Source organism: Notamacropus eugenii, chromosome 1, assembly GCF_028372415.1.
Source record: "Notamacropus eugenii isolate mMacEug1 chromosome 1, mMacEug1.pri_v2, whole genome shotgun sequence".
Taxonomy (NCBI): Eukaryota; Metazoa; Chordata; class Mammalia; order Diprotodontia; family Macropodidae; genus Notamacropus; species Notamacropus eugenii.
Genome location: NC_092872.1, coordinates 237,001,301 through 237,027,213, shown reverse-complemented (window position 1 = coordinate 237,027,213; position 25,913 = coordinate 237,001,301). Strand labels below are relative to the sequence as shown.

General features: G+C 37.9%; 1 protein-coding gene across 5 annotated transcripts in view; it reads right to left on the bottom strand.

The window, feature by feature from the left end:
* Positions 1–1,071: 1,071 nt before the first annotated feature.
* CFAP70 (cilia and flagella associated protein 70) overlaps positions 1,072–25,913 on the bottom strand; it is a 77,761-nt gene continuing 52,919 nt past the window's right edge. For 3 of the 5 annotated variants that reach the window (XM_072628202.1, XM_072628198.1, XM_072628199.1), the window contains 11 exons: positions 19,684–19,817; positions 19,472–19,587; positions 19,084–19,281; positions 13,430–13,585; positions 11,174–11,295; positions 10,054–10,206; positions 9,611–9,772; positions 8,629–8,718; positions 4,723–4,824; positions 2,003–2,050; positions 1,072–1,393 (listed from right to left, as the gene is read on the bottom strand). In XM_072628202.1, the coding sequence (XP_072484303.1) occupies positions 1,313–1,393; positions 2,003–2,050; positions 4,723–4,824; positions 8,629–8,718; positions 9,611–9,772; positions 10,054–10,206; positions 11,174–11,295; positions 13,430–13,585; positions 19,084–19,281; positions 19,472–19,587; positions 19,684–19,817 (1,362 nt within the window). In that variant the 3' untranslated portion in view covers positions 1,072–1,312. The remainder of the gene's footprint in view (positions 1,394–2,002; positions 2,051–4,722; positions 4,825–8,628; positions 8,719–9,610; positions 9,773–10,053; positions 10,207–11,173; positions 11,296–13,429; positions 13,586–19,083; positions 19,282–19,471; positions 19,588–19,683; positions 19,818–25,913) is intronic. The other 2 variants (XM_072628203.1, XM_072628200.1) reach the window with 1 other exon arrangement.

The following is a 25,913-nucleotide window of genomic DNA, read 5'->3' as shown; positions in this document are numbered from 1 at the left end:
ATTTTTACTTATAGATGGCTTCCTTAGGGTACAAGCCCAATAATGGCGTTTCTGGTGTAAAGGATATGGACATTTTAGTTGCTTTATTTGCCTAATTCCAAATTGCTTTCCAAAATGGTTGTACCATTTCACAGCTCCAACAACAATGTATTAGTGTATCTATCTCTCCACAACTCTTTTAATATTGACTGTTGCCTTTTTTTCTTTTTTGGTCATTTTTGCCAGTTTGCAGGGTGTGAGGTGAAACCTCAGGGTTGTTCTGATTTGCATTTCTCTTATTATTATGAGGTAGTGAATACTTTTGAAAACAAGGTTATTCATATCTTTTGACCATTTACATATATTCAGGCTGCATGTTTGATGCCTCTGATGTAGAATATTAGGTACATGTCTATTTTACACTTTCCTTTTTTGCCGCGCTATGATTCAGGAAGGCAACAGGCCATGTATCCGGTTAGCTCTGTAGACCTTTAGACTATATATGCAGTGGGGGGCAGCTTTATGTCCTCTCTGTGGGGGGACTCCAAACGGACCCCACTGGGTTATATAAAAATCAATCCCTCTAGTGCTTCTCCTCTATTCCTCAGATAGAGATCTCTGTGAAATCTGCCTGATTAATCACTTCTTCCTCCAAAGCAAGGACCCAATATCCTGACCAATCTTTCTTCGCTAGAAAATTATGGCGTTAGGTTGCATCCTCCCATTAGTAAACCTGGCCAGTGGCACTACTGTGCTTTGCCACTCCTCAGTCTTAGGAGGATTCCTTACAGTCATAACATCTTAGACCTGGAAGACCTTAGAGTCATTTTTTTAGTATAATCCAGTCATTTTGCAGATGAGGACACCGAGGGTCAGAGTGATGAAAGATTTTTCTCAGAGTTACACAGCTAGCAAACAGCAGGACCTGGATCAGAACCCAGTTCTGACTCCTGGTCTTGTGCTCTCTCCCCTAAACTGCTTTGCCTCTCATGCTCCTCCCGAAATTCTGGTAATGCCTACTCCTACCTCATCCCCCCAGTTCTGACACGATTACCTTCTTTGTGCTCTCACCAACAACCTAGATGAGCTTCATATTTTCTTGCTTATTTTTTATTAACCTTATTGAGTAACAACAATAAAGAAGCAAGGAGAAGAAACAAACAACAACAAAAGGAAAAAAACTGAACAAAAAAACCCAAAATGAAACAATCGTAGGGGCAGCTTGTCTTGTTCTTTGGCCCCAGGACAATTCTGACTCCTTTAGGATTCAGGGGCTCAGGGAGGTTTCTTCCTTATAGAGTCAGACAAAAGAAGTTCCATCTGGAAGATGTCATCAGAAGGAAGGATCCCCAAAACCAACCATCTCTTGCACCATGTGGATCTCCTTGAGCAAAGCTTCATCCTTCAGCTTCAGCTGTATTAAAATGGATAGGATATGCTCTGATGAAGTTGGCAAGGTTTTACTAGAACATCTTAAACCACTCAAGTCCCCCCTCCATCCCATTCTCATTGGGATTAGATGCTGTCATATTCTTGCTTTCTTCTAAGTACCTCCTGGGTACACCATTCAAAGATCTCAAAGGTAATAATAAACCACATCTGTTGACCAATGAGAGGTGACCCAGTTTGATCCCCGTAAACTCTTAGAATGAGGAAGCATCTTGAATTTAGCCCACCTCTTTCATTTACAGATGAATAAACTAAGGTTCACAGCAATTAAGCGATTCTTCCAAAATCCCACAGCTAATTTGTGGCTGAAATGGAGCTGGAACCCACACTGATTCTCAATGCAGTGCTCATGATACTATCCCAGGTATCAATACCCACAATCACTTAGTAAGGGAATGCTGATTATAGAACCAGCAGTTTTATGAAAAAAGCAAATCTGAGCAAATCTCACAATGATAACTCTCAGATAAAACATGATAAAATAGCAGCAATTTCCTCCTGAATTAAACCAGCCCTTCTCATGGTAATGCAGGTTCCATCCTGAGTCAAACCAATAGGGGAATCAGAGCCAAACCTTTAATGTGTATTTGTAGGACTGTTCTGCTTCCAGTTGCCTCCCAGCCTAAAAACAAAACAACAGCTAGTGATGACTGTATATAATAAACGTAGCTACTTTAATATTTTAAGAGATCCATGATTTCATATGAGCGAGGAAAATCTAATGCATTGGAAGAGAACTTGGCATATTTGTAGGTATCTGAGAAGGAACTAATAGATAAGGAGAGATTGAAGATGAAATAGAGAGGGAATGAGCAATGGGGCAAACTCAAGACATGGAGGAGGTGGGATGAGGGTACAAGCTGAGGGATTAACATCTCATCCTCAGTGCCTGAATGGGCAGAAAAGATCTGTTAAGCTTTAGAGGAGTAATGAGATATGCAGTCAGAATAAGAGTCCACACGTTTTCTCGGTCAAGTAGGAAATGAGGTCATCTGCTACAATGAAGGAGAGCAGGGGACTAGGGTGACTTGAGTCAAAGGTGCTTTAGAACATTTACAGCAGGAAGCATGATGTAGAGTTCATCAGGGAAAAATAAAGTGGTTTTTAAAAAGCAGGGTATAGCAGGAAGGCCTCAATTGAGAGTGTCGTGTACCTGATCAGCCTGGTGGAACAAGTTCTTAGAGCCCCATTCAGTAGCTCAAGATTAGAAGCAGAGAGAGAAATGGAAGGAGAAGAGGATATATGATCAAAGGGGTAAATTTCTGAGTTCAAGATCATGAAGGTACCACCAGTTAGGAATAATGGTGAGATCTAAGATATGCTCCATCCCTGTGGCTAAGATAGAATGAAAATGAACATCACAAGAAGTGAAGAGGGTCCCAATTAGTGTGAATCATGAAGCCTGTTAAGTAGTTGCATCATTCAAATTTACACCATATATTTCCAGTGAGCTGAAACCAATGACCATATATTATATAACTTTTACTTCAAATAGTGCGAATTCAAATACATGTAACCACTTGACAGGATTCATTGTTCACAGTAATGGGGACCCTAGTGGTTTGAAGGCAGTGTTTGGCGTGGAGAAAAAACCTGTGAGCCAGATAATGAACACCTTGGATAGGGACCTAAGTCTGGTAGTACAGTAACATGTACTGGGTAAGATAGAAAGAGCAAAGGTCAAAGGGGAAGCAGTCAGAGAGGTGGCATCAGAGGGACCAAGGACTGTGCCAACAGATCTTGCTGTTCCAGTCTGTAAGAAGGCATGAGAGAATAAGCAACCCACACTAGAAAGGGCAGTCTTAGATGTGGCATCTTATGGAGACAGGCTTTTATGAATGGAAGGGGTAAAGAGTAGGAGAAAAAGACCTAGAGACCTAAGATGAGGGAAAATGTGTCACAAGGGTTGAAGGAGAGTGAAGGCTGGTGGCCTGGGGAGCCCGGTGGAAGGAGAGGAGAGGTGCTGCAGACAGGGAGGAGAGTGGGGAACAGGAGTACAAATAAAAGCGACTTTCACTTCCCTAGATGTCAATTCTGATTCACAGGGATTAGAGGAGCAAGAGGTAGTTTGTTAGCCATAAGACTTGGAAAGTACCAGCTGACTGATGCCCCCAACCTCCTGGGTCCTATGTCTTTAGATGGTCCCATGAAAATATACACAAAGTACCAATTGGCTCTACAATGTTACAAACATTGTTCAATGAAGGTATTAATGAGATTACAGTTATCCCTTCCACATCCCAGAGGTTTGGGAGGGGTGTTCCTATGATCTGGAAAATCTATGTAAAATGTTTTGTACCTCCCTTTGTACCAGAGAAGATATCTGAATTATTATGGTATTTAAAGATAAAATATGTTGATATAATACAATATTATACATATATTTTATGCATATTCTGAGTTTTTAAACATTTTCTGTCATCTGCTAGCTTTCACATGTCATATGTGGCTTCCACAAAACTCCCCTCAAATTCCCATTTAATTTCTTATGCCAACCCAAGATGCCGAAACCACGATGGGGAAAGTTGTAACATGGAAGGGATAACTGTTACTGACAAACAGGAATAGCAGGGACCATTTACGATAAGCAAGCCTGTAAGCAAATCTGGGTAGTTGTGAAGGTAAAATAAGGGAATGTTTATGAAAATACTTTGAAAAATATCTAACTGCTAAACCAATTACAGAATCAAAAAACACTGATGCTAGTTAAAGCCTTTAAATATCAGCTGGTCCTCTCCTGCTTCTTTTCAGATAAGAAAGCTGAAACCCAGAGGGAAAGGAGCAAGGTGACACAGCCATTTAGTAGCAGAACCAACACAAGAACGCAGGTGTACCGATGCTTTCCGAGGTAATGCTATTACTGATTTTCAAGAATTTTACTCACAAACAGAAATTCCAGTTATTCATTTATTTCCTTTTTTTTTAAATGCCAAACTCCCTGGAATTCTAGTGTCATGATGCCCACTGATGTCCCTGATCAGGAAACCTAATGGAGTGAGGCCAATAGCCTCTAATTCCATGTCAGATTGTCAGGATGAAAAGACACAGAAAGGGGTCATCATTCCTTACACACATTTGGTCAGCCTCCAAAAGCATGATCCTCAGACCCAGCTCCTCCATTGTCTGAACCTCCTAGCAACCAATAACTCATCTGTAAGCTCTTTAGAACTCTAGCATTCTCTCTAGAGAAGATCTTTGCTGACCAGCAAAAAGCAAATATTTTAAATAAGGATCCTGCTATTCCTCTTTCTCTACCCTAGAAGGGGCTTTGTCTGTGGGTAGCTGGAGACTCACTTTTAGACAGACCAGAGTCAGATAGGCCCACACTTCAGCATTGTAGTTGTTCATGGCATTGGCTTCAGAAAGAGCATCTTCAGCCTCTGTGAGCTCCTCCAGCTTAACAAAGCAAAGGCAACATATGAGCTAAGAGTCAGCTTAGCAAAAACCAACAGGGGTTTCTGGTCCTCTTAATATCTAAGACCCTCAAAGACACATAATTTCATAATTCCCCTCCAACTACTATGCTTGTCACGTTCAATTCTAAATTTTCTTTTAATGAAGTGAATCTCAAAGTCCTATTCTAGCAACATGCTCTTAGGATAGGCCAGAAAATTTTAATTTCCCCTAAAAAAATACAGGCAGAGGGATAAGGATAGGGACTGTGATTCCACTGCTTTAGGGCAAAGGTTTTCAAATCTTTTGGTCCCAGGACCTCCTAGCATAAACTCTTAAAAATTACTGAGGACTTCAAGCAGCTTTTATTATTGTATCAGATCTATTAATAATTACCATATTAGAAACTGAAACTAATAAATAATATATTTATTAATGTGAGTCAATTTATTACTAAATAATATAGTGTATTAATTTAATAAAACATAAAAGTATATATAATATACAAAACATAATTTAATTTATCTGTAATATATAATTTAGATATTAAAATATAATTTAACAAAATAATAAAAAAATAATTTAATAAAATAATGAAGAGTGGCATTATTCAACATATTTATGTAAATTTATTTAATGTCTGACTTATTAGAAGACAATGACAATAATAGCTAGCATTTATACAGCTTCTACTGCATGCGTGGCATTGTGCTAAGCAGCTTGCAAACATTCTGAACTCATTTGATCCTTACAACAACCCTGGGAGGTAGGTACATTTTACAATTGAGGAAGCTGAGACAAAGTGACTTGCCTAAGGTCACATAGTAAGTATCTGAGGTTGGATTTGAACTTGGGTCTTCCTGATTCCAGGTCCAGCACTCTATCCACTGGGCTACCTAGCTGCCTTAGTAGAGAGCTGGATTCATCTGTCTGCTTCTGTATTCAATATGTTGTAATGTTGTTTTGGATGAAATATATGAAGAAAATCTGATCTCACACAAATGTGTAGTTGGAAGAGGAAAGAGTATTTATTAGGCAAATGAAAATACCTCACAGACCACCTGGAAGGGTTTTAGGGAACATTCCCTTACGCCCCCCCACCTCTGTTCCACTGCACTTTGAGAATCACTCGAATAGTGAACACCTGTTAACAATGCTGGTGTACCTTTGACCCAGCAATAGTGCTTCTAGGACTGTATCCCAAAGAGATCATAAAAATGGGAAAAAGTCCCACATGTACAAAAATATTTAGAGCAGCTCTCATTGTGGTGACCAAGAACTGGAAATCAAGGGGATGCCCATCAATTGGGGAATGGCTGAACAAGTTGTGGTATATGAATATAATGGAATATTATTGTGCTATAAGAAATGATGAACAGGAGGACTTCAGAGAGACCTGGAAGGATTTATAACATTGTACACAGTAACAGACAAAGTGTGTGAGGACTGTTTCTGATAGACTTAGCCCTTCACAGCAATGCAAAGACCTAAAACATTCCCAAGGACTGAGGCAAAAATGCCATCCACATCTAGAGAAAGAACTACGGAATCGGAAGTAGAATGAAGCAGATTGTTTGTTTTCTCTTTTGTTATGTTTTTGTTTGGTTTGGTTTTTCTCAAGTTTTCTCCCATTCATTTTAATTCTTCTATGCAACATGACTAATGTGAAAATGTGGTTAATAAGAATGTATGTGTAGAACTCATATAAAATTGCATGCCATCATGGGGAGGGAGGGCGAGAAAATCTAAGACTTATGGAAGTGATTGTGGAAAACTGAAAACAAATTAATTTTAAAAATAATAAAAATAAAAACAATGCTGGTGTAGCATGACTGACGTCACTGACTCCACAAAAGGGCAATATGGAAAAACAATGCTGTAGCGGACTGTCAGTTTCATAGGAACAAGATTATAAACTGGTAACCACTCACATGACATTACAGTAGGATATGGCTAATCTTCTGATTAGGTTGGTTAGGATGTATTAATGACAATGGCTGGAGCCATTTGTCTTTGTTGGTGTTAAGAAGGAGCCCTTCTGGGCTGGGCAGAGGTCAGCCACAGAGATGTGCATTTTAGTTGCTGACAGATATGCATAATAAAGGAAAGACTGCCTTAACTTCATGTGCATACCAACCAAAACAAACTGAGGGAATGGAGGCATAGATCTCAGAATTTGAGCAGGAACAGGGAACCATAAAGGAATAGATTTAATCATAGCCTTTTGACTTCCTTATTAGGTGTGGCAATTTCCTCACCCCATGGCTGTGCACTAAAAGCTTCCCCTCCTCAAGAGAGAGGCTTTCTAAACATCACACATTGATAGATATGAGGGAGCAAAGAGCAAACAGCTAAAACTCAGCTGAGCAGGGGCTCAGCGGGTATAACATTACCAGAAGGCATCAGCAACTGTTTAGTATTGGAGGTGCAAATTTCTCTGACCACAGTTAGGTGGCACGGTGAATAGGGCACTGGGCCAGGAGTCAGGAAGACCAAAGTTCAAATCTAGCCTCAGATACTAACTGTCTGATCTTGGGTAAGTCATTTCACCTCTGTCTGCCTCAGTTTCTTCAACTGTAAAATGGGGATAATAATAGAACCTGTCTCCCAGGCTTGTTGTAAGCATTGAGATAATATTTGAGAATCCAGCTGTCTACTGAGGCAGCTAAGTGGTCCAGTACCCTATAGAGTGCTGGACCCTGAGTTTAAAATCCAGCCTCAGACATATACTGGATGTATGACCTCAGGCAAGTCACTTAATCTCTATTTGCCTCAGTTTCCTCAACTGTAAGATGGAGATATTAATAGCATCTATTTCCAAGAGTTGCTGTGAGCATCAGGTTAATATCTGTCAAATTCTTAGCATGGTGTCTGATACATGGCAGATATTTGATAAATGCTTGTTCCCTCCCTCTCACATGTTTCCCTTCACCTAGGTCCCCTGTCACACATGTACTCAGCATGTGTGCCTTTCCTCAATGGTAGTATGATCACTTATGGGAAAGTGTATCACATGTGTGAGCACTGGAGGACTTTTTTGCCACTTTATTTGCTTTGCTGTCTGATAAATGTCTTTCATTTTGTACCAATGTGTTCTCTGGATGGCTGGTATTTATATACATCAATGGGGGTTCACGAGCTACGGTTTAGAGTGAATCCTGACCATTGGTGCTCATACCTGGGGCAGCTTTTCTGAGGAACCTGCATGTGTCAGTGGAATAGGGCCCCAGAGCAGACAGGGCCTTTGAGATAAGGGGTGCTTTCTTGCAGCATTGTTAGCCCTTTCTAAAATTCTCCAAAAGCCATCCTAAGGAACAAACAAGACCTTTGTCCTCAGTGGTGCCTTCTTCTTTTTCCTTTCCCCTCTCACTGTGTTTTCTAATTTGAAAGTAAAGGGATTCTAAGGCCAAAACAGGGAACAAAGGCTTTCTAACTAGAATCCCAGCCTCAACCATAATGAAAGGGGTGTCTCTAACAGCCTTCTGCAGCAATCCCTCTGGAATATGAAGGAGCCACAGCTAACTATCACTAGATTGGAGAGTTCCAAGGTGGTTTCTTAAAGTAGTCCCTTGATGAAACAATAACATATGAAAGTATGCTGACATAACCTCTAGACCTGAGCTTCAAAGCTGATTCAGCTCCACTTTTTAAGCTCTGGTTCCCTCAACAAGTCGGAAGAAAAGCCTTTCACTCTAGGGAAGCCTGCTCTGAAGCTGATGACCTGTGGTCACAACAACTCCAGTACCCACGTGATTCCTGAACAAGAAAAGGAGCCTTTTGACCATCCTCAGACCTTCATTCTCTTACCCGATAGCAGGCAATTCCCACTCCCAGCCAGGTGAGGCACGAAGGTGATTTTTTACAAGCCAACAAGTAGGTATGCTTTGCCTTTTCATTCTGTAGAAAGAGAATTATTTCTAAGCTTCCGTCAGTGGGAAATCCTGAACTTCATACAGCAAGCGGGCAACATGGAGGTAGGTCTCTGATGTAACCGCTCTCCAGAACAGTATGCGGTAAATGAGTGATTGGATTTCATTCATGTCCTCTGTAAGTATGCTAACTATCACAAAGGGAGTAGTAAGAAAACCAGATGGAAAATACTCAAAACAATCCCAGCTTTGTCCAGGCAAAAACTCCAGAGAAGCCAGAGATTTGTGTGAGAGCAATGCCACCCTTATCTACCAAGACTTCTAGGGGACACAGATAAACAACTGAATCACACCATCAAGCCAGAAGTGCCCCGTATTCCCACAAAATGCTTTCCAGGTTACTGAAAGTCTTCCTGGAGGCCCCCACTTTATCTAGAACAATACTTTCTCAGGAGTTGTGTCTGAGGCTTTCTGGGGGGTCTGGTGTAGATACATTCTTCAGTCTCCTTAGATGTGCCCACTCACAGCAGGAAGCCTCCTGAGTCCTCTCCAGGGCATTTTACCCTAACATGTCCACTTTGGGTCTAATCTGGTATATTTTTCCCCTTTTATCTCAAGTAGGAGATATGTAGCTATAATGGATGTTCAGGCAACAAGAGAGCCAACAACCCTGAGAATCACTTCCTCAGAGTAGTGCTGTCCTGAGGAGTTCAGTGAGGGTACCATGCCTTGTGACAACAAATGAGAGACCTGGATGGGGCCTGGACCTGTGATTCACACACGGCACAGAGAACTCCCATATAACCACAAAAAGACATGGTTATTTCACAAATTAGAACACAAGGTATGGTACTTTTCTTATAGCCACCACTGCAGGAAGAAACTGAGCCAGTCTTAATTTCTCTATTAGCATTCCTCACCTCTCCCTCTTCCAGATAGATGGATCCCAGTCGCAGATAGATGAAGTGCATTTCAGCAGCATCCACTACAAAACTGACAGTTCGCTCATAGCATTCCTTGGCTTCTGCGTGATTTCCACTCAGGTAGAAGAAGTGTCCCTTCAAACCCCAGACATTAGGGTTCTAGAAATTAAGAGCAACAGTCACTGAGCAAGCTTGCAAATGGGAGCCCTTGGAATATAGCTAATGTTGGCATTCCAAGGCACAGGCAGAGGGACTCCTCTGTCCCGTCCAATATGTGGCATATGAGGACATTGACGGGAGCTTCCCTCTCACTTTCACCCTAAACTGAAGGCCCAGAAATTGAGAAACACCCACCAGGGCTGTTCCCTTTGACCCCCATCAGTGAGCACTGCTACACCTATCTTCCTTCCAACACAAGAGGACCTAGCAAAGATAAACACCAGGTAATCCATCTGGCTGGCTGCTTGGAGGTATTCTTCTGCCTTGGCGAAATCCTTCTTGAGAAGGTGAGTCTGTGCCAGGACCAGGTAATATTCACAGCCAGGGCCTCCTTGGGGGTACAGCAGTTCGTGTGCAAGCACCTTGTGGACATACTGAAAAACATGAAAAGACTATTAAGGGCATTAGCAAGGTTACACGGAGTCAGCCCCATGGTTCATCTAGCCCAGGAGTTTGTCTCCCTCTGAAAATACCAAGAAAAAGAAGATCATGATTGTTGTCAACTTCAAAGGGTTAGTGATGTACCTAAAACATGCAGTATTTTCTTGATAACTATAACTGATGTTATCCAGGACCTGGAATGAAGTTTGGTGCCATGTGAAGAGCACTGACCTCCTCCTTGTGTAATATAACTTAACTTGTCTGGGCCTCCATTTTCTCATCTGTCAAGGGAGACCTTTCTAGCTCTAGACCTATAACCCTATGAACTAGAAGCAAGCTTCCCAAGTGACTAACCTATCATGGAGACAAATTCTGATCCCCGGCATAACACTAGGATGAATAGGGAATGTAACTATCTGTCCCAAAGACCAGACCCCTGTCTAAGAGCACAAAGCATTCTACTTCATTATCCTAGGAAGGGGAGACAGTGTCAGCAAGTCTTAAAATGGTTCAGAGCTTTATTTTTCCAAGCTCCAGACCCATAACCTTGGACATTTAAGTGGTCATTTCTGATAAAATATACTGCATTAAGCTGGCATGTCTTTCCACTGGAGAAGAACTGCTTTGTACCCTCCTTTCCCATCAATCTTTCTAAAATAAGGCAAGCTCTGCAAATTCAACTCTTTTTATTATACACAGACACTGCGCCAGATATCATACTGGCAATCTCATGTGGTTATTCTTCCACTCGCCAAGTAACAGATTAGCCATGTTTGGTCCTTCACCACCAGACCTCTAGAGCAATGCTATTTGTGAGAAATCCTAGGATGCTCTTGGGTCCAGAACTCACTTTTAAGAATGTATCTGCTTCTGGATCACACTAGGATGAACTTTAAAAGATACCGTATGAATGAAATAAGTAACTCACTGAACACCTTTTCGGGGTTATTCTACGCTTACCTGAACAGCATTGACCTTCATCAAGAAGCGTGTGGTCTCCATGAAAATAGTGCTGGGTCTTTGAGAAACTCCATGAAAGGCCGAGGAAGCCAGAGCTGATGATGAAACCTGAGCTTTTGAAGCTAAAAAAATCAAAGGAGAGGAGGAGAAAGGAAAAGGAGAGGAGAGCCTCAAGAAGCAGAAAAGTAAGAATAAAACAGAGAGACTGTTCATAAAGGGTACCTGAAAGGCAGAAGACTCATTTAAGTATTGACTCTCAAGGTGTTAAATCCTGGCCAGTCAAAACTTCAAGTTACAAAATGTAAGAGCAGCTTTTAAAGAACAGATTCAAGTCTACTATGAAAAATATAACAAAAATTAGTATCTTTAAATTGTAGCCATAGTAGCAGTTAAAATAAATATGATTTTTTTTTTTGCTATAGTGATAGAAAATAATCATGGTAGATTATATATTGGGTGTGACTTAGTGATCCACATATTAAAACATTTGAGAAACAGCTTGCAGCAGAAGTGTCATGTGTACTACTGCAGTCAAACTGATTAAAATGTCATTGGAAATTTTAACAAAATAAAAATGCTATACAACATAATGTTAATTTGTAGTTTTCTAATTTAATAGGCAGCCCTCAGGGATCCAATACTGGCCTACACTAATACAGGGCTAAGGATCAAATACTAGAAAGCCAGGAAAAAGTCAAAATAGTCTTTCTTGAAGTACTTGAGCTAGAGAAATTATAAACTGTGTGTGTGTGTGTGTGTGTGTGTGTGTGTACGTGTGTGTGTACATAAGTATGGTGGATTTCATAAGTCCTAGTGCTGTTTTAAGCTTTAACTAAGATTTCTGGAAGCATATGGGTAAATGTCTAAAATTAGCTCTGTAAAAAAAACCAGACACACAAAACACCTTTAAGTTTAATCTGCATTGTTAACATTTTCTTCATTACTTCCTTGAGTCTCAACAAACAAAAAAACAATAAATCAAGCCCTGGGTTGTAACCCTTGCCTGTTGCTGACACTGGAAGTTTAACAACTGGGTCTCCCTCAAGAGGTGCCTGGGGTGGGGAGAAGCAGGGAAGGAAGGAGCTCCAGGGGCTCCTGCCCCAAAGGGACAAGTTCTGGTCTTTGATTCCATCCCAAATGGGGCTCCCAGAAGGAAACTTTCTACCAAGGCAGAGTCGCATGTGTTTTGTTCTTTACAATCTCAGAGAATTGTCTTGGGCCTTGATTTGCCCAGGGTCACACAGGATGTGTGTGGGGCAGAACTTGAACCCAGGACATCCTGACTCCAAGGCCAGATCTCCAGCCAAGCCATGCTGCCTTTCTCTCTCTCTCTCTCTCTCTCTCTCTCTCTCTCTCTCTCTCTCTCTCTCTCTCTCTCTCTCTCACACACACACACACACACACACACACACACACACACTGCATATATATGAGAAGCATGTATGTATACATACACACACATACATACAATATATACACAAACATGTGTGTATAACATAATATACACGTGTGTACATACATACAAGCACATGTATATACACATACCCATATATGCACACATATATACACATACATACATACAAACATGTGTGTATGTATACACATATATAAATACATACACATATACACAAACGCAAGTGTTACACATATATACACATTCATACACATATACATAAACACATGTATGAATATATACATATACCCTCTCACATATATACATATATATACATATACATATACAAACAAATTTGTGTATATATATACACACATACTCAGACACACATATATGTGTATGTATACTATGCATATTCGTACATATGTACATACATACACATACATCATTACGTACAACACAGGAATGGGCTGCACGCAGGGTATGTGATGGTAGCAGGACAGATATAAAGTATTAGTCTCCATTTTCACATGAAGTAAATCCTTGATAGAATATGTGCTGCTGGAGTACACCCTTTACGTGCAGCCTGGAAAGGCTGCCGCCTGCTAGTCTCTTTCCAACTCTGTGAGTTCAACAATAAGTCCTCCTGGCTGACAGGTTCTACCACAAAGCTGAATTTTTACAACGTATTCTAATATTAACAGATGCTAAGTGATGATACATCTCTCAGTGGCTAAGAGATAATACTCTTGACTTCCATTAAGCCAGGGTTACCTCTCTTAGGAAGGCTGAAATGTTCAGCTCTTGTCTAGTCATTCATTCCATCACGTCTCCTTCTTCACCAAGTCTTTTTCTCTGCTTACCTTTCTTTGGTGTCTCCTTAGAAAGAGAAAACAACTTGGAGTTTCTATGGATGGCACTCAGGTCCTGGTGTGGGAGCGACAACCTTTGCCGATCGATAGACTCAGACTGGGGTTTGGATGGCTCTTCAAGAAACTCATCCAACATGGATATGGTATCTTCCAATCCCAACAAAATAAAATTTCAGTGAAAAATTCTTCATAAATTGTATAGTAGTTAATCATGACATGAAATAATGAATAATTTTCAAAATATAAAAAATTCTACATATCTATTTTCTGTTCACAAAGAGGTCAGTTCTTTGGCAGTTCAGTTTATTTATGAGTGTTCTGTTTATATTTCTTGGGAAGTAAGTTACAAAGACACCATTTAAATGGAATTAAGATCTCTGCAAATGGGATTTGAATTTCTGCTTCATACCTTAAAATATAGGAATACCAAACCTTGTTCAGAGATGGAGCGCACATAACAAGGGCCAGTAAGAATTTATTTGCCCAAGTCTTGCAAATCTAATCAAATGCTATTAAATGAAAAAGAAATGAGATAGAAAAAAGATCTGCATTCCAAGCTACATATTGTAGAAAATGGGGAAGAATTTCACAGTAAATAAAACCAAGAAGGAAATCAGTAATTAAACCAGGAGACTCAGATGTCTAATGGAGGAGGCAAATTTGACCTTATAGTTACCAATTAGAATTGAAATGAGATCCTTGAATAGGACCTGGATTTGGAGGGATATCTTATTCAAAAGGAATGGAATAGATATAAAGTGGTAGAATAGCATTGTATATTAAAATGCATTCACTGAGAGCCAAACATAACCTCAGACACAAGTTATGTGACTTTGGGCAAACTACTTAACCTCTCTGTGATAATAAAAAACTTTTTAATTGGCTATAGAGCTGAGGCTGAGTGTGTATACTTGAAGGACTGGACTTCTGTTGGTCAGACTCCCATTACATGTTAAATAAGGGACTTGAACCCAAGGAACCCTAAGGTTCTTTCCAACTCTAAGTCCATGCTCCAGTCAGAAGAAGGAAGCAGGAGAGTGCTTCCCACCTCTGATTTAGGAAATAGATCAGAAGCTTGACACCGAGGAATGCTGTAACACAGTTATCAGGATGTGCTGGAGAGCTCTCTTTCTACCAAAAGCAAAGCAGTTATATCCTTCATTTCCCTTAATGGTAATTTACTCCTCCAAAGATGAAGAAACCAAGATAAAACTGAATTATAGATATGATTCTCCCTAATAAGGAAGAAAGAGTCACAGGGGTGACATGATGGAAACTTTGGGCGAAGTGACTACTATATCTTTGATTTTGTGACAGAGAAAGTGGAGAAAGGTAGTAATAGTCTAACAATGCAACTTGGATTTGGGGAGAATAGATTTCATTTTTTAAAATTCAAATGTATTTTCAGGTCCAAATTCTTTCCCTGCCCCCTCCCCTACCCATTGAGAACTCAAGAAAACCAAAACCTGTTAGAAATATGTATAATCATGTAAAAGGATTTCTCAAATGGGTTCTGTTGGAAAGAAGGAAGAAAAAAAGGGAAAAGAGGGAGAAGGGAGCAAGGAAAAGAAAAATAGGAAGGAAAAAGAGGGAGGGAAGAACAAATGAATGAGTAAATAAATGAAGGAAAGAAAAGAAAGAGAAAGAAAGGATGAAAGAAAGAGAAAAAGAGAAATGCTTCAATCTGCATTCTGAGTCCATCAACTCTCTTTCTGGAGGCGGACAGAATGTTTCATCATTAATCCTTGGGAATTGTGGTAAATCGTTGTGTTGATCAGAATTACTAAGTCTTCCAAAAGTTGATTTATCTTTTCAATACTGCTATGATTATATAAATTATTTTCCTGGTTCTGCTCACTTCATTTTGCATTAGTTCATATAAGTCTTCCCAGGTTTTTCTGAAATCATCCCCTTCATCATTTTTTTTTGCAGCAATTCATTTACCATAACTTGTTCAGTCATTTTCCAACTGATGGGCATGCCTTCAGTTTCTAATACTTTTCCACTATAAAAATATCTGGTATAGATACTTTTGTACCAATGAGTCCTTTTCCTGTTTCCTTGATCTCTTTGGAGTATAGACCAAGTGGTGATACCAGTTGGTCAAAGGATGTGCACAGTTAAGGGGAGCCTTTTGAGAATAATTCCAAATTGCTTTCCAGAATAGTTGGGCTAGGTCCTAGCTCTGCCAATAGTTCATTAGTGTACCTGTCTTGCCACATCCCCTCCAGCATTTGTCATTTTTCTTTTTTATCAATTTAGCAATCAAGGGTATGAGATAGTACTGCAGAGTTGGTTTAATTTATATTTCTCTAATTATTTGTGATTTAGAGCATTTTGTTTTCATATGACTATTAATAGTTTGGATTTCTTCCTCTGAAAGTTGCCTATTCATATCCTTTGATTGTTTATTAATTGGGAAATGGCTCTAATTCTTGCAAATTTGACTTAGTTCTCTATATATCTTGGAAATGAGATCTTTATCAGAGAAACTTGCTACAAAGATTCCCCCCTCCCCAATTTCCTACTTTTCTTCTAATTTTAGCTGTACTGGTTTTGTTGTGCAAAAACTTTTAAATATTATGTAACCATAATCATCCATTTTATCTCGTTTGGTCATGAACTCTTCCCCTTAATCTTGGTATATGGTGTGAGACAGTGGTCTCTACTTAGTTTCTGCTAGATTACTTTCCAATTTTCACAATTTTTGTTGAATAATGATAGCTAGAATTTTGGGGTTTATCAAACACAAGATTACTGTGCTCATTTATTTCTCCATATTGTATACCTTATCTGTTCCACTGATCAACGTTTCCATATCTTACTTCATACCAAATGATTTTGATGATTATAGCTTTGGAATATGGTTTGGGATATGATGCTACCAGGCCCCCTTTCTTCCCCATCTTTTTTCCCATTGATTCCCATGACATCCTTGACCTTTTGTTACTCCAAATGAATGTTATTATTTTTTCTAACTCTGTAGAGTAATCCTTTGGTTGTTTATTTAGCATGGAACTGAATAAATAAATTTAGGCAATATTTTTATTACTTTAGCTTGACCTACTCATGAGCAATTAATATTTTTCTAGTTATTTAGATATGTCTTTATTGTGTGAAGAATGTTTTGTAATTGTGTTCACATAGTTCCTATATGTGTCTTGGCAGGTAGAGTCCTGAGTATTTTATACTGTCCATAGTTATTTTAAAAAGCATTTCTCTATCTCTTCCTACTGACTTTTGTTTGTAATATACAGAAATGCAGATAATTTGTGAGGGTTTGTTTTATACCTTGCAACTGTGCTCAAGTTGTTAATTGTTTTAAATGGTTTTTTAATTTAATCTCTAGGGTTCTCTAAGTAAAATATCATATCACTGGCATAAAGTGATAGTTTTGTTTCCCTTCTGCCTATAATTATTCCTTCAATTTCTTTCTATTGCCTTATTGCTATCGTTAACATTTCTAATACAATATTGAATGTAATGGTGATGATGGAAATCCTTGCTTCACCTTTAATCTTATCAAAAAGGCTCCTAGCTTATTCCCATTACAAATAATGCTGGCTCTTGGTTTTAAGTAGATATGAATTATCATTTTAAGAACAGCTCCATTTACTTCTATGTTTTCTAGTGTTTGTTTGTTTTCAACAGAAATGAATATTGTATTTTGTCAAAAGTTTTTTCTGCATATTTTGAAACAATCATGATTTTTACATTCCTGCTATAAATCAGCCTAGTCATAGTGTATGATCTTTGTGATATATTTCTGTTTTCCTTGTAGATAATCTATTTAAAATTTTTGCATCAATATTTATTAGGGAAATTAGTCTATCACTTTCTCTCTTTTGACTCTTCCCAGTTTCAGTATCAAGACCATATTTATTTCATAGGAAGATTGACAAGATTTCATCTTTACCTATTTTTTCAAATAGTTTATTGTAGTATTGGAATGAACTGTTCTTTAAATGTTTGGTAGAATTCACTTGTAATTCCATCTGGTCGTGATTTTTTACTTTGAGAGTTCATTTATGGCTATGTTCAATTTCTTTTCTAAGAAATATTTAAGTATTATATGCCCTGTTCTGTTCATTTAAGCAATTATATTTTTGTAAATATTTATACATTGTATTTAGATTGGCAATTTTATTGGCACATAGTTGGGTGAAATAGCTCCAAATAACTGCTTTTATTTCTTCTTCATTGGTTGTCAATTTTTTATACTGGTAATTTTTTAAATTAAATTATCTAATAACATATTTATTTTATTTTTTAAATTCCTAATTTTAGTTATTAATTTTTTACTTTCAATTCTGTTAATTTCTCCTTTGATTTTCAGGATTTGTATTTTTGGAGGGTTTAAATTTGATGTTTTTCTAGGTTCTTTTTTTAATTGCATGCCCAATTTGTTGATCTGTTCTTTCTCTCTTTTACTGATGAAAAAGTTTAGAAATATAAATTTTCCCTTAAGTACTACCTTGGATCATCCCACAAATTTGGTAAGCTGTTTCATATTTATTGCTTCTATAATTTAATAAAATGAGATGTTTGTAAAACACAGCATGGTGCTTGACATATAGTAAATACTACATAAATTATTGTTATTATTATTATTTCTTTGATTTATTCATTCTTTACAATTAAGTTATCTGGTACCTAGTTAATTTTTTATATTTGTTTCCAAAGCCCTTATTAAGTATAATTTTGATTGTATTTTGGTTGGTAAAAGATGCATTTGATATTTCTCTTTTTCTGTATTTGTCTGGAGGTTTTTAAGTCCTAATACAAATTCAATTTTTGTGAATGTGTCATTCACAGTTGAGAAATAGGTGTACTCCTTTCTATTTTCTTTTAATATTCTCCAGAAGTGTATCATATCTAACTTTTATGAAATTCTATTCGAGTCCAAGGACAAATTTTTAAAACAGTCAGAAATAGCATCTTATGGACTAAAATTCTAAAGGGTAAATCTTCTCAGGGGATATAGAAACCTTTCAAGAATGACTAAGGCAGAAAGTGTTATTAGGACTCTGAGGAGAGTAAGGGTTTAAGATGTTAACTTTAAAGACTGTAACAAAGATGAATTAAATTTTGTTGAACAGCAGCAAAAGCCCTCTTAATGATGTAGAAAGCATGGCGAGTGAATGAGTACAATCCTATCCAAACTCAACATTGCTGGTTACAATCCCCATTCTTCTTACTTCCTTATTAAACTTTACCAGTTTCTAACTAAGGTATCCCTAACAAGAATTGTTATATTTGTAAAATTTATCTTTGATGCTCTCTCTTCCCATCTTTCAATACCCCCTCTGCTCACTTTTAGTCTTCCTACCCCTCCCTAAAGTACCTATGTTCCATTCTCACATGGTTTTGCTCTAACAAAACTAATCCTAATAAAGTGTTTTTCTACATCAAGGGCATCTACATTTTAAACAGGGACTTGAAAACAAATAAAAACCTTAATAAACCTCATTAATGAATCTAAAGGTGGGAATTTCAGACACAATGGTTGACAAATTGGGTAGATTTGGGCAAAGGTCCATCCTAATACCCCTGAAATCACATCACTACTCTGCCTATTTATAAGGTCAGTCTTCCAACATCAACCTATTATCTCTAACTCTTAGAACATTTTACCATGTACTCACCTGGTGGTATTTCTCTTTTGGTTGGTGAAGAAGATCTCACAACTCCTAAAGTTGTTAAACTGGACTCGACCTTCCCTCCAACATCCACAGTCGCAGCAACACTCTTTTCCTTGGCTAATCTGGCATTAAGCTGTTTGGTAGCTTCATGAAATGCCATTTCCATTCGGATATCATTATTCTGAATTTCATAGAACAAGCCTGAAAAGGTATCAAGCTGAATGACTTGAATTTCTAATTTTAACATTCTAACAAGTTGCAAATTTTAACATTAAGTCCCATTTCTGATACAGTTCAAAATAAAGGAGTAAAATTAATAAAGGGGGGGAAAAGGCAATCTTACAAAAAAAGAAAACACAAAAGACAGACACAGATTGGAGGACTGCCATACCAAGTAAAGTCCATGCCACAACATTGGTCGGTTCCAAACAAGTGGCATCTTCGAAAAAAATTTCTGCTTGTTCGTAGTGCTCCATCATGATAGCCAGAAGACCACACAGGAGCAGACTGAGGACAACACAACAGCTGCTTAACAATGAGCCACAAAAAGCCCACATTTCCACATCAGCTCCTACATGCTCCTTTTCTTTCTTCCTTCCATACCTGTCTATGTTTGTCTGATCCAATGAAAGAGCTTTACGAAAACATTCTTGTGCTTTGAGGATATCATCGGTCAGAAGGCAGAATGAGCCATAATCCAGCCAGTGTTCCAGGTTCTGATTATCACGAACCAGTCTCTACAAACAAGAAACATTAGGAGCATTAATGCTTCTAATGTTATTTGAGAAATACTATGTCATATGTTTTATGCCAACTTCAAACCCAATAAAAGAACATGAGAGTGCTAGACACACAGTAAACATTTTTAAAAATACTTGTGGAATTGTGTTAAGAGATCACAGTCCCAGCCTAAGTCTAAGTTGTTCATTTAACCGCAGAACCCACTGGTGGTATTTTGGCATTTACCTACTAACTCTCATTAGTTTTCTTACAATCATGAGATAATGAACAAAAATTGATCAACAGATCTTCGTATTTGCCTCAAATATCCAAATACCTTAAGAATCTGAAATTTTATCCACATGAATAATCATTCAATTTTATGCAGATTATAATCCTGCTACAATTGAGATTCTCCTTGGGCCTACAACTTTCATTCATTGTCTCATTTCTGATCACTAATTCATTGCATTATGACTTTAAATTATATTGTATAAAACATCTGATTTTCTATATTTTCCTGTATCTTTTTAAGACCCAGGAGGTGATCAATGTTCTTTCCTCTTTCCTTTAAATTCTCTACACATATCTGTTGTAACTAGTCTATTTAATGCTCCATTCAACTATAATTTCTTAGTTTTCTAAGCTAAGGGGCAGCTAGGTGGGACAGTGAATAGAGCACCAGTGCAGGAGTCAGGAGGACCTGAGTTCAAATATTACCTCAGACACTTGACACTCACTAGTTGCGTGACCTTGGGCAAGTCACTTAACCCCAATTGCCTTATCCTGGGTCATCTCCAGTCATCCTGATGAATATCTGGTCATTGGATTCAGATGGCTCTGGAGGGGAAGTGAGGCTGGTGACGTGCACAGCCCTCCCTCACTCAAAACAAAGTCAAGTGCAAGTCATGTCATCATTTTTCTGATGGCATGATCTTCTTTGGCAACAAAGGACAAACACACTTAGCTTTCTATTGAATTTAACATTCTGATATGTATTAAAATATCTCATTATTACATTTTTGCTACTCCTTTTTGCAATTCTGTAAGGTTTTCTGCTATGATACTGCAGCATTATTAAGTACACACATTTTTAAATGACATTTTCATTTTATATAGAACCTTTTAGCATCACATATCCTTCTTTATATCATTTAATACTTTCTGGTTTGAATTTTATTTTGTATAAAAGCCATTCTAGTTTTTCATGATTTAGTGGTTGCTTAGTAAATATTTTCTTGGTGACCCTCAATTGGGTCAGCCCATCCCATGAAATGGTTTACCTGTGTATGGCTGCTGCACATACTACAGCTTCTTGGAGTCACAGGTGAGAAACATCGATTCACAGAGTGCAACTCTGATGGGCTGACCACGTTGTTTGAATGCAAAATATATACTTGCCAAAAAGACTGTTTTATGGTGAACTCACATGGTGGTCAGAAGAAGTCATACAAGGACACTCTCAAGGTCTCTCTTAAGAACTTAGGAATTGATTGTGTGACACGGAAGACACTGGCACAGAACCGCTCAGCATGGTGTGCCCACATCAGAGAAGATGCTGTGCTTTATGAGCAAAGCAGAATTGAAACAGCTCAAAGGAAATGCAGGATGCACAAATTTAGAGAATACACCTCAAATGTTCACACGGACTATATGTGTCTGACCTGTGGTAGAGTATTCTGAGCTTGTATTGGTTTAATCAATCACAGGCAGACACACTGAGACTTGACGCCAGCACAGTGACATCATTTTGGTCCCTTTGAGAATGAAGGGCAACAACCACCAGTAAATTTTTCCTACCCTTTCATTTTGAGTCCATTTAAGTCTTTCTGGATTAAATGTATTTCATGTCAAGAAAACTTTGCTAAATTACATATTTTAATTCATTTTGTGACTCTTTATCATTTTATTGACAAGTTAAGTCAACTTATCTTTAGTGACTTTAATTTTTTTGATCAGGAGATAATATATATAAGGATATATAATATATATAAGGATATATAACATATAATATAAAGATACTTAGTCTTATTATTTCTGCTATTAACTGAAACTTTAACAAAAATCAATCAGAACAAAGTTCTCCTGCCATATTTGGACTTTCTCTTTATCAATCAATCAATCAATCAAGCATTTCTTAAATGTATACTTTTTCCCACCACAGTGTTAGGTATTGGGAATAAAAAGACAAAAAAATGAAAAAATCCTTAATCTCAAAAATATTTTGTACAATAAAGGGACATCACACACAAATGCACACACGCATGTATATATGTATATATGCATAATAAATATAAGGTAGTGAAATACAAGATAATCAAAGAGGAAGGATGAAAGTAGTTGTGGATATCAGAAAATGCTTTATATAGAAGGTGACGCTTGAGCTGAGTGTTGAATGGAGTAAAGATGTCTGTGAGGTAGAGAGCAGATGCAAAAGAATTCTAACCCAGGAGCACAGCCAGGGCAATGGCAAAGAAATTCAAAAGGAGATGGCATGTGTGAGGAACAGAGATGGACAATTTGGCTGGACCATGATTATGGGAAAGAGAGTAACGTACAATGAAGCTGGAGAATTAGGCTCAGGCCAAGCTGTCAAAGACTTTTTAAAAGTCAAATCAAAGTGCTTTTGATTTATTCTGAAGGCAATGGGGAAATAGTAGTACTTATTTAGTAGGGGATTGACACAGACCCAAGTTTCAGTAAAATCACATTAGCATCCAGGTGGAAGACGGATTTAGGTGGGGTGGGATGAGGCAGAAAAACTAATTCAGAGGTCACTGCAACAGTCTAGGTGAAAAATGACTACGGCATGAATTGAGGTGGTAGCTGTGTGAGGCGTGAGAAGGGGATGGAAAAAACAATTCTGAGGTTGAAGTATCCTGGCAGTGATCCAGAGAGTTCAGGGGCTCCTGACATCACTTCTGAGCTCCACTGCCCACTAGAGCTGGTAGCAGTAACCAGGAATGAAGAGGTGTCCCTTTCCATAGAGGTTCTCAACATGTGTGCCTGGTTATTTTTGCCACACTTTCTTAGTCCATCTATTTTTAGAAAGCTAATAATGGAAGTCAACATACCCTGGAAGAAGCTTGTGAGTGCTACTCTAGGAGTCTCCCCTCAGCTTCCTAAGGGCAGATTATATTTTGAGAGCCCCAAACAATAAGTTCAAGGACTAAGTTGGGGAATGACTCTAGAAGGTGTGCTAGTATTTATGTCATCATCCTGATGTAACTAGCCCTCCACTAGAAACTCTCCAGCTTTTGAATAACCTTTTTAAAACTGGGGTATTCAGAACTGAAGACAATAGACCAGATGTTGTTAGACCTGGGCAGAGAAGAACATGACCATCACCTCATTCAACCTAGACACTATGGCCCTCTTAATGAAGACTGAAATTGCATAAGCTTTCATGTTCTTTAGGGACACTGAATGCCCAAATTTTTTTCAGATAAACTATTCCTGATGAAGTTTTGTAGGCAAGCATATCCAATGATAATAAAAAACAATGAGCATATCCCATCTGGTACTTGGGAAGTTGATTTAAAACGAACACAAAAACAACTTCCAATCATAGTATACTAAATAGATAATTGGCACCAGACCCAGGGAAACCTGGGTTTAAGTCCTGCCTGTGACTCATATTGGCTGTGTGACCCTGGATCATTCATTTATCCTTTCAGTGCCATAGGCGACTCTCTAAGATAGGTGGCAGAGAAAGTACTGAACCGCACTGGTAGGGGGAGTTTCTCTCTCACAAGTCTGGACCTAACCCTAAATTTTATCTTATTCAATTTGGCCTACTCCTGGAGGCTGTAGATATCTTTTTGGAACCTTATCCTGTCATCTAATATATTAGCTATTCCTTCCAGCTTTGTACCATCTGCAAATTTGACAAGCATATCATATAAGCCTTTGTTATGGCTGGGAAAGAGGGCGGGGTGTGGGAAGGCTGGACAGATTCCATTACTTCTGGATAGGCTCTGCTCCCACATAGACATTTGCATCTGCTTAGTCTAACATGGTCTATTTTTTAAAAATTATTTTATATATGCATTTTAAAATTTTTTAAAATTATTTTATAGAGCTAGAAAAAATAATAACAAAATTCATCTGCAAGGAAAAAAGATCCAGAATATCAAGGGAATTAATGAGGAATTAATGAAAAAAAAATGCAAGGTAAGGTGACCTAGCTATATCAGATTTAAAATGCTATTATAAAGCAGAAATCATCAAAACTATTTGGCAGTGACTAAGAAACAGAGTGGTGGATCAGTGGAATAGGTTAGGTACACAAGGCACAGTCGTCAATGACTATAGCAATCTACTGTCTGATCAACTCAAAGACTCCAGCTTCTGGGATAAGAACTCACCATTTGACAAAAACCTCTGGGAGAACTAGAAAAATGTCTGGCAGAAATGAACATCTTACACCTTATACCAAGATAAAAGTCAAAATGGGTACACAATTTAGATATAAAGGGTGATACTATAAGCAAATTAGGAGAGCAAGGAATAGTTTGCCTGTCAGATCTATGGAGAAGGGAAGAATTTATGACCGAACAAGAGAGAGAGAACATTATGAAGTGCAAAATGGATAATTTTGATTACATTAAGATAAAAAGTTTTTGCACAAACAAAGCCAATGCAACCAAGATTAGAAGAGAAGCAGAAAGCTGAGAAACAATTAGTATAGCCAATGTCTCTGATAAAGGCCTCATTTCTAAAATATATAGAGAACTGAGTCAAATTTATAAGAATACAAGTCATTCCCCAGCTGATAAATGGTCAAAGAATATGAATTGGCAGTTTTCAGAGGAAGAAATTGAAGCTATCTGTATTTCATATTTCATATGAAAAAATGCTCAATCACTATTGATTAGAGAAATGCAAATTAAAACAATTCTGAAGTACCACATCATACCTATCTGATTGGCTAACACAATAAAACAGGAAAATGATAAATGCTGGAGAAGATGTGGGAAAATTGGAACACTAACTCATTGCTGGTGGAGTTGTGAACTGATCCAACCATTCTGGAGAGTAATTTGAAACTATGCCCTAAGGATTATAAAACTAATAACAAATATTAAAAACAAATAAATAAAATGTTTTAAAAAGATAAAAAAGAACATGATTTTTAAAAAAATTATTTTTAGTTTTCAACATTCACTTTTATAAGATTTTGAGTACTAAATTCTTCCCCCTCCCCAAGGCTGCATGCAATTTGATATAGACTATACATGTACAATCATATTAAACTTACTTCCACATTGGTCATGTTGTGAAATAAGAATCAGAGCAAAAGGGAAAAGCCATGAGGAAGAAAAAAAAACAAAAAAAAGAGAAAATAGTATGCTTTGGTCTGCTTTCAGACTCCATAGTTCTTTCTCTGGATGTGAATAGCATTTTCTATCATGAGTCCCTTTGAATTGTCTTAGATCAATGTATTGCTCAGAAGAGCTACATATATCAAAGTTGATCCTCATATAATTTCCAGCAGGTGATTTTAAAACAAAGAGAATCATCGTGCTTTACAGAGAATACTCTGGAAGATATCAGAAAGGAATATCTAAAGTCATCTGGAGCCATGCAAGTGAAGAAGAAGATGCCAAGACCTAGAGACAATAGGTCTATGAAGTATCCAGCAAGTCAGTATCTGGCTCCTGACTAGAAGATCATTGCAAAGCTGATGAATGTTTCCAGTAGTGCTTATCCCAAGTCTACAGAACAAGTAGAGGGTGAATGTGGAAAGCCAAGACTCAGACCAGCCTGCATCCTTTACTTCTGAGACAAAAATGCACTTTTTGAACCCACTTGGGAAAGAGGTATCAAAAAAAGAATGGACAGAGGAGTTGAGATTCCAGTCCTCACTAGGAATCATGGGAAACCTGCTACTTAAAAATTTTAAGCCAATATTGTTAATTTTCTTTTCCCTGTAGTTGAGTTCATTTAATCTATGTGCGAATGGATAATCTTAGAATACTCAAATTTGAAGGAGAAGGGAAGAAAATAATCATTTATTAATGCCTTAAGGCATTGTGCTAAGTACTTTACAATTATTATCTCATTTGATCTGCACCATAACCCTGGGGGAAGGTGCTATTTTCAGGTTTTTG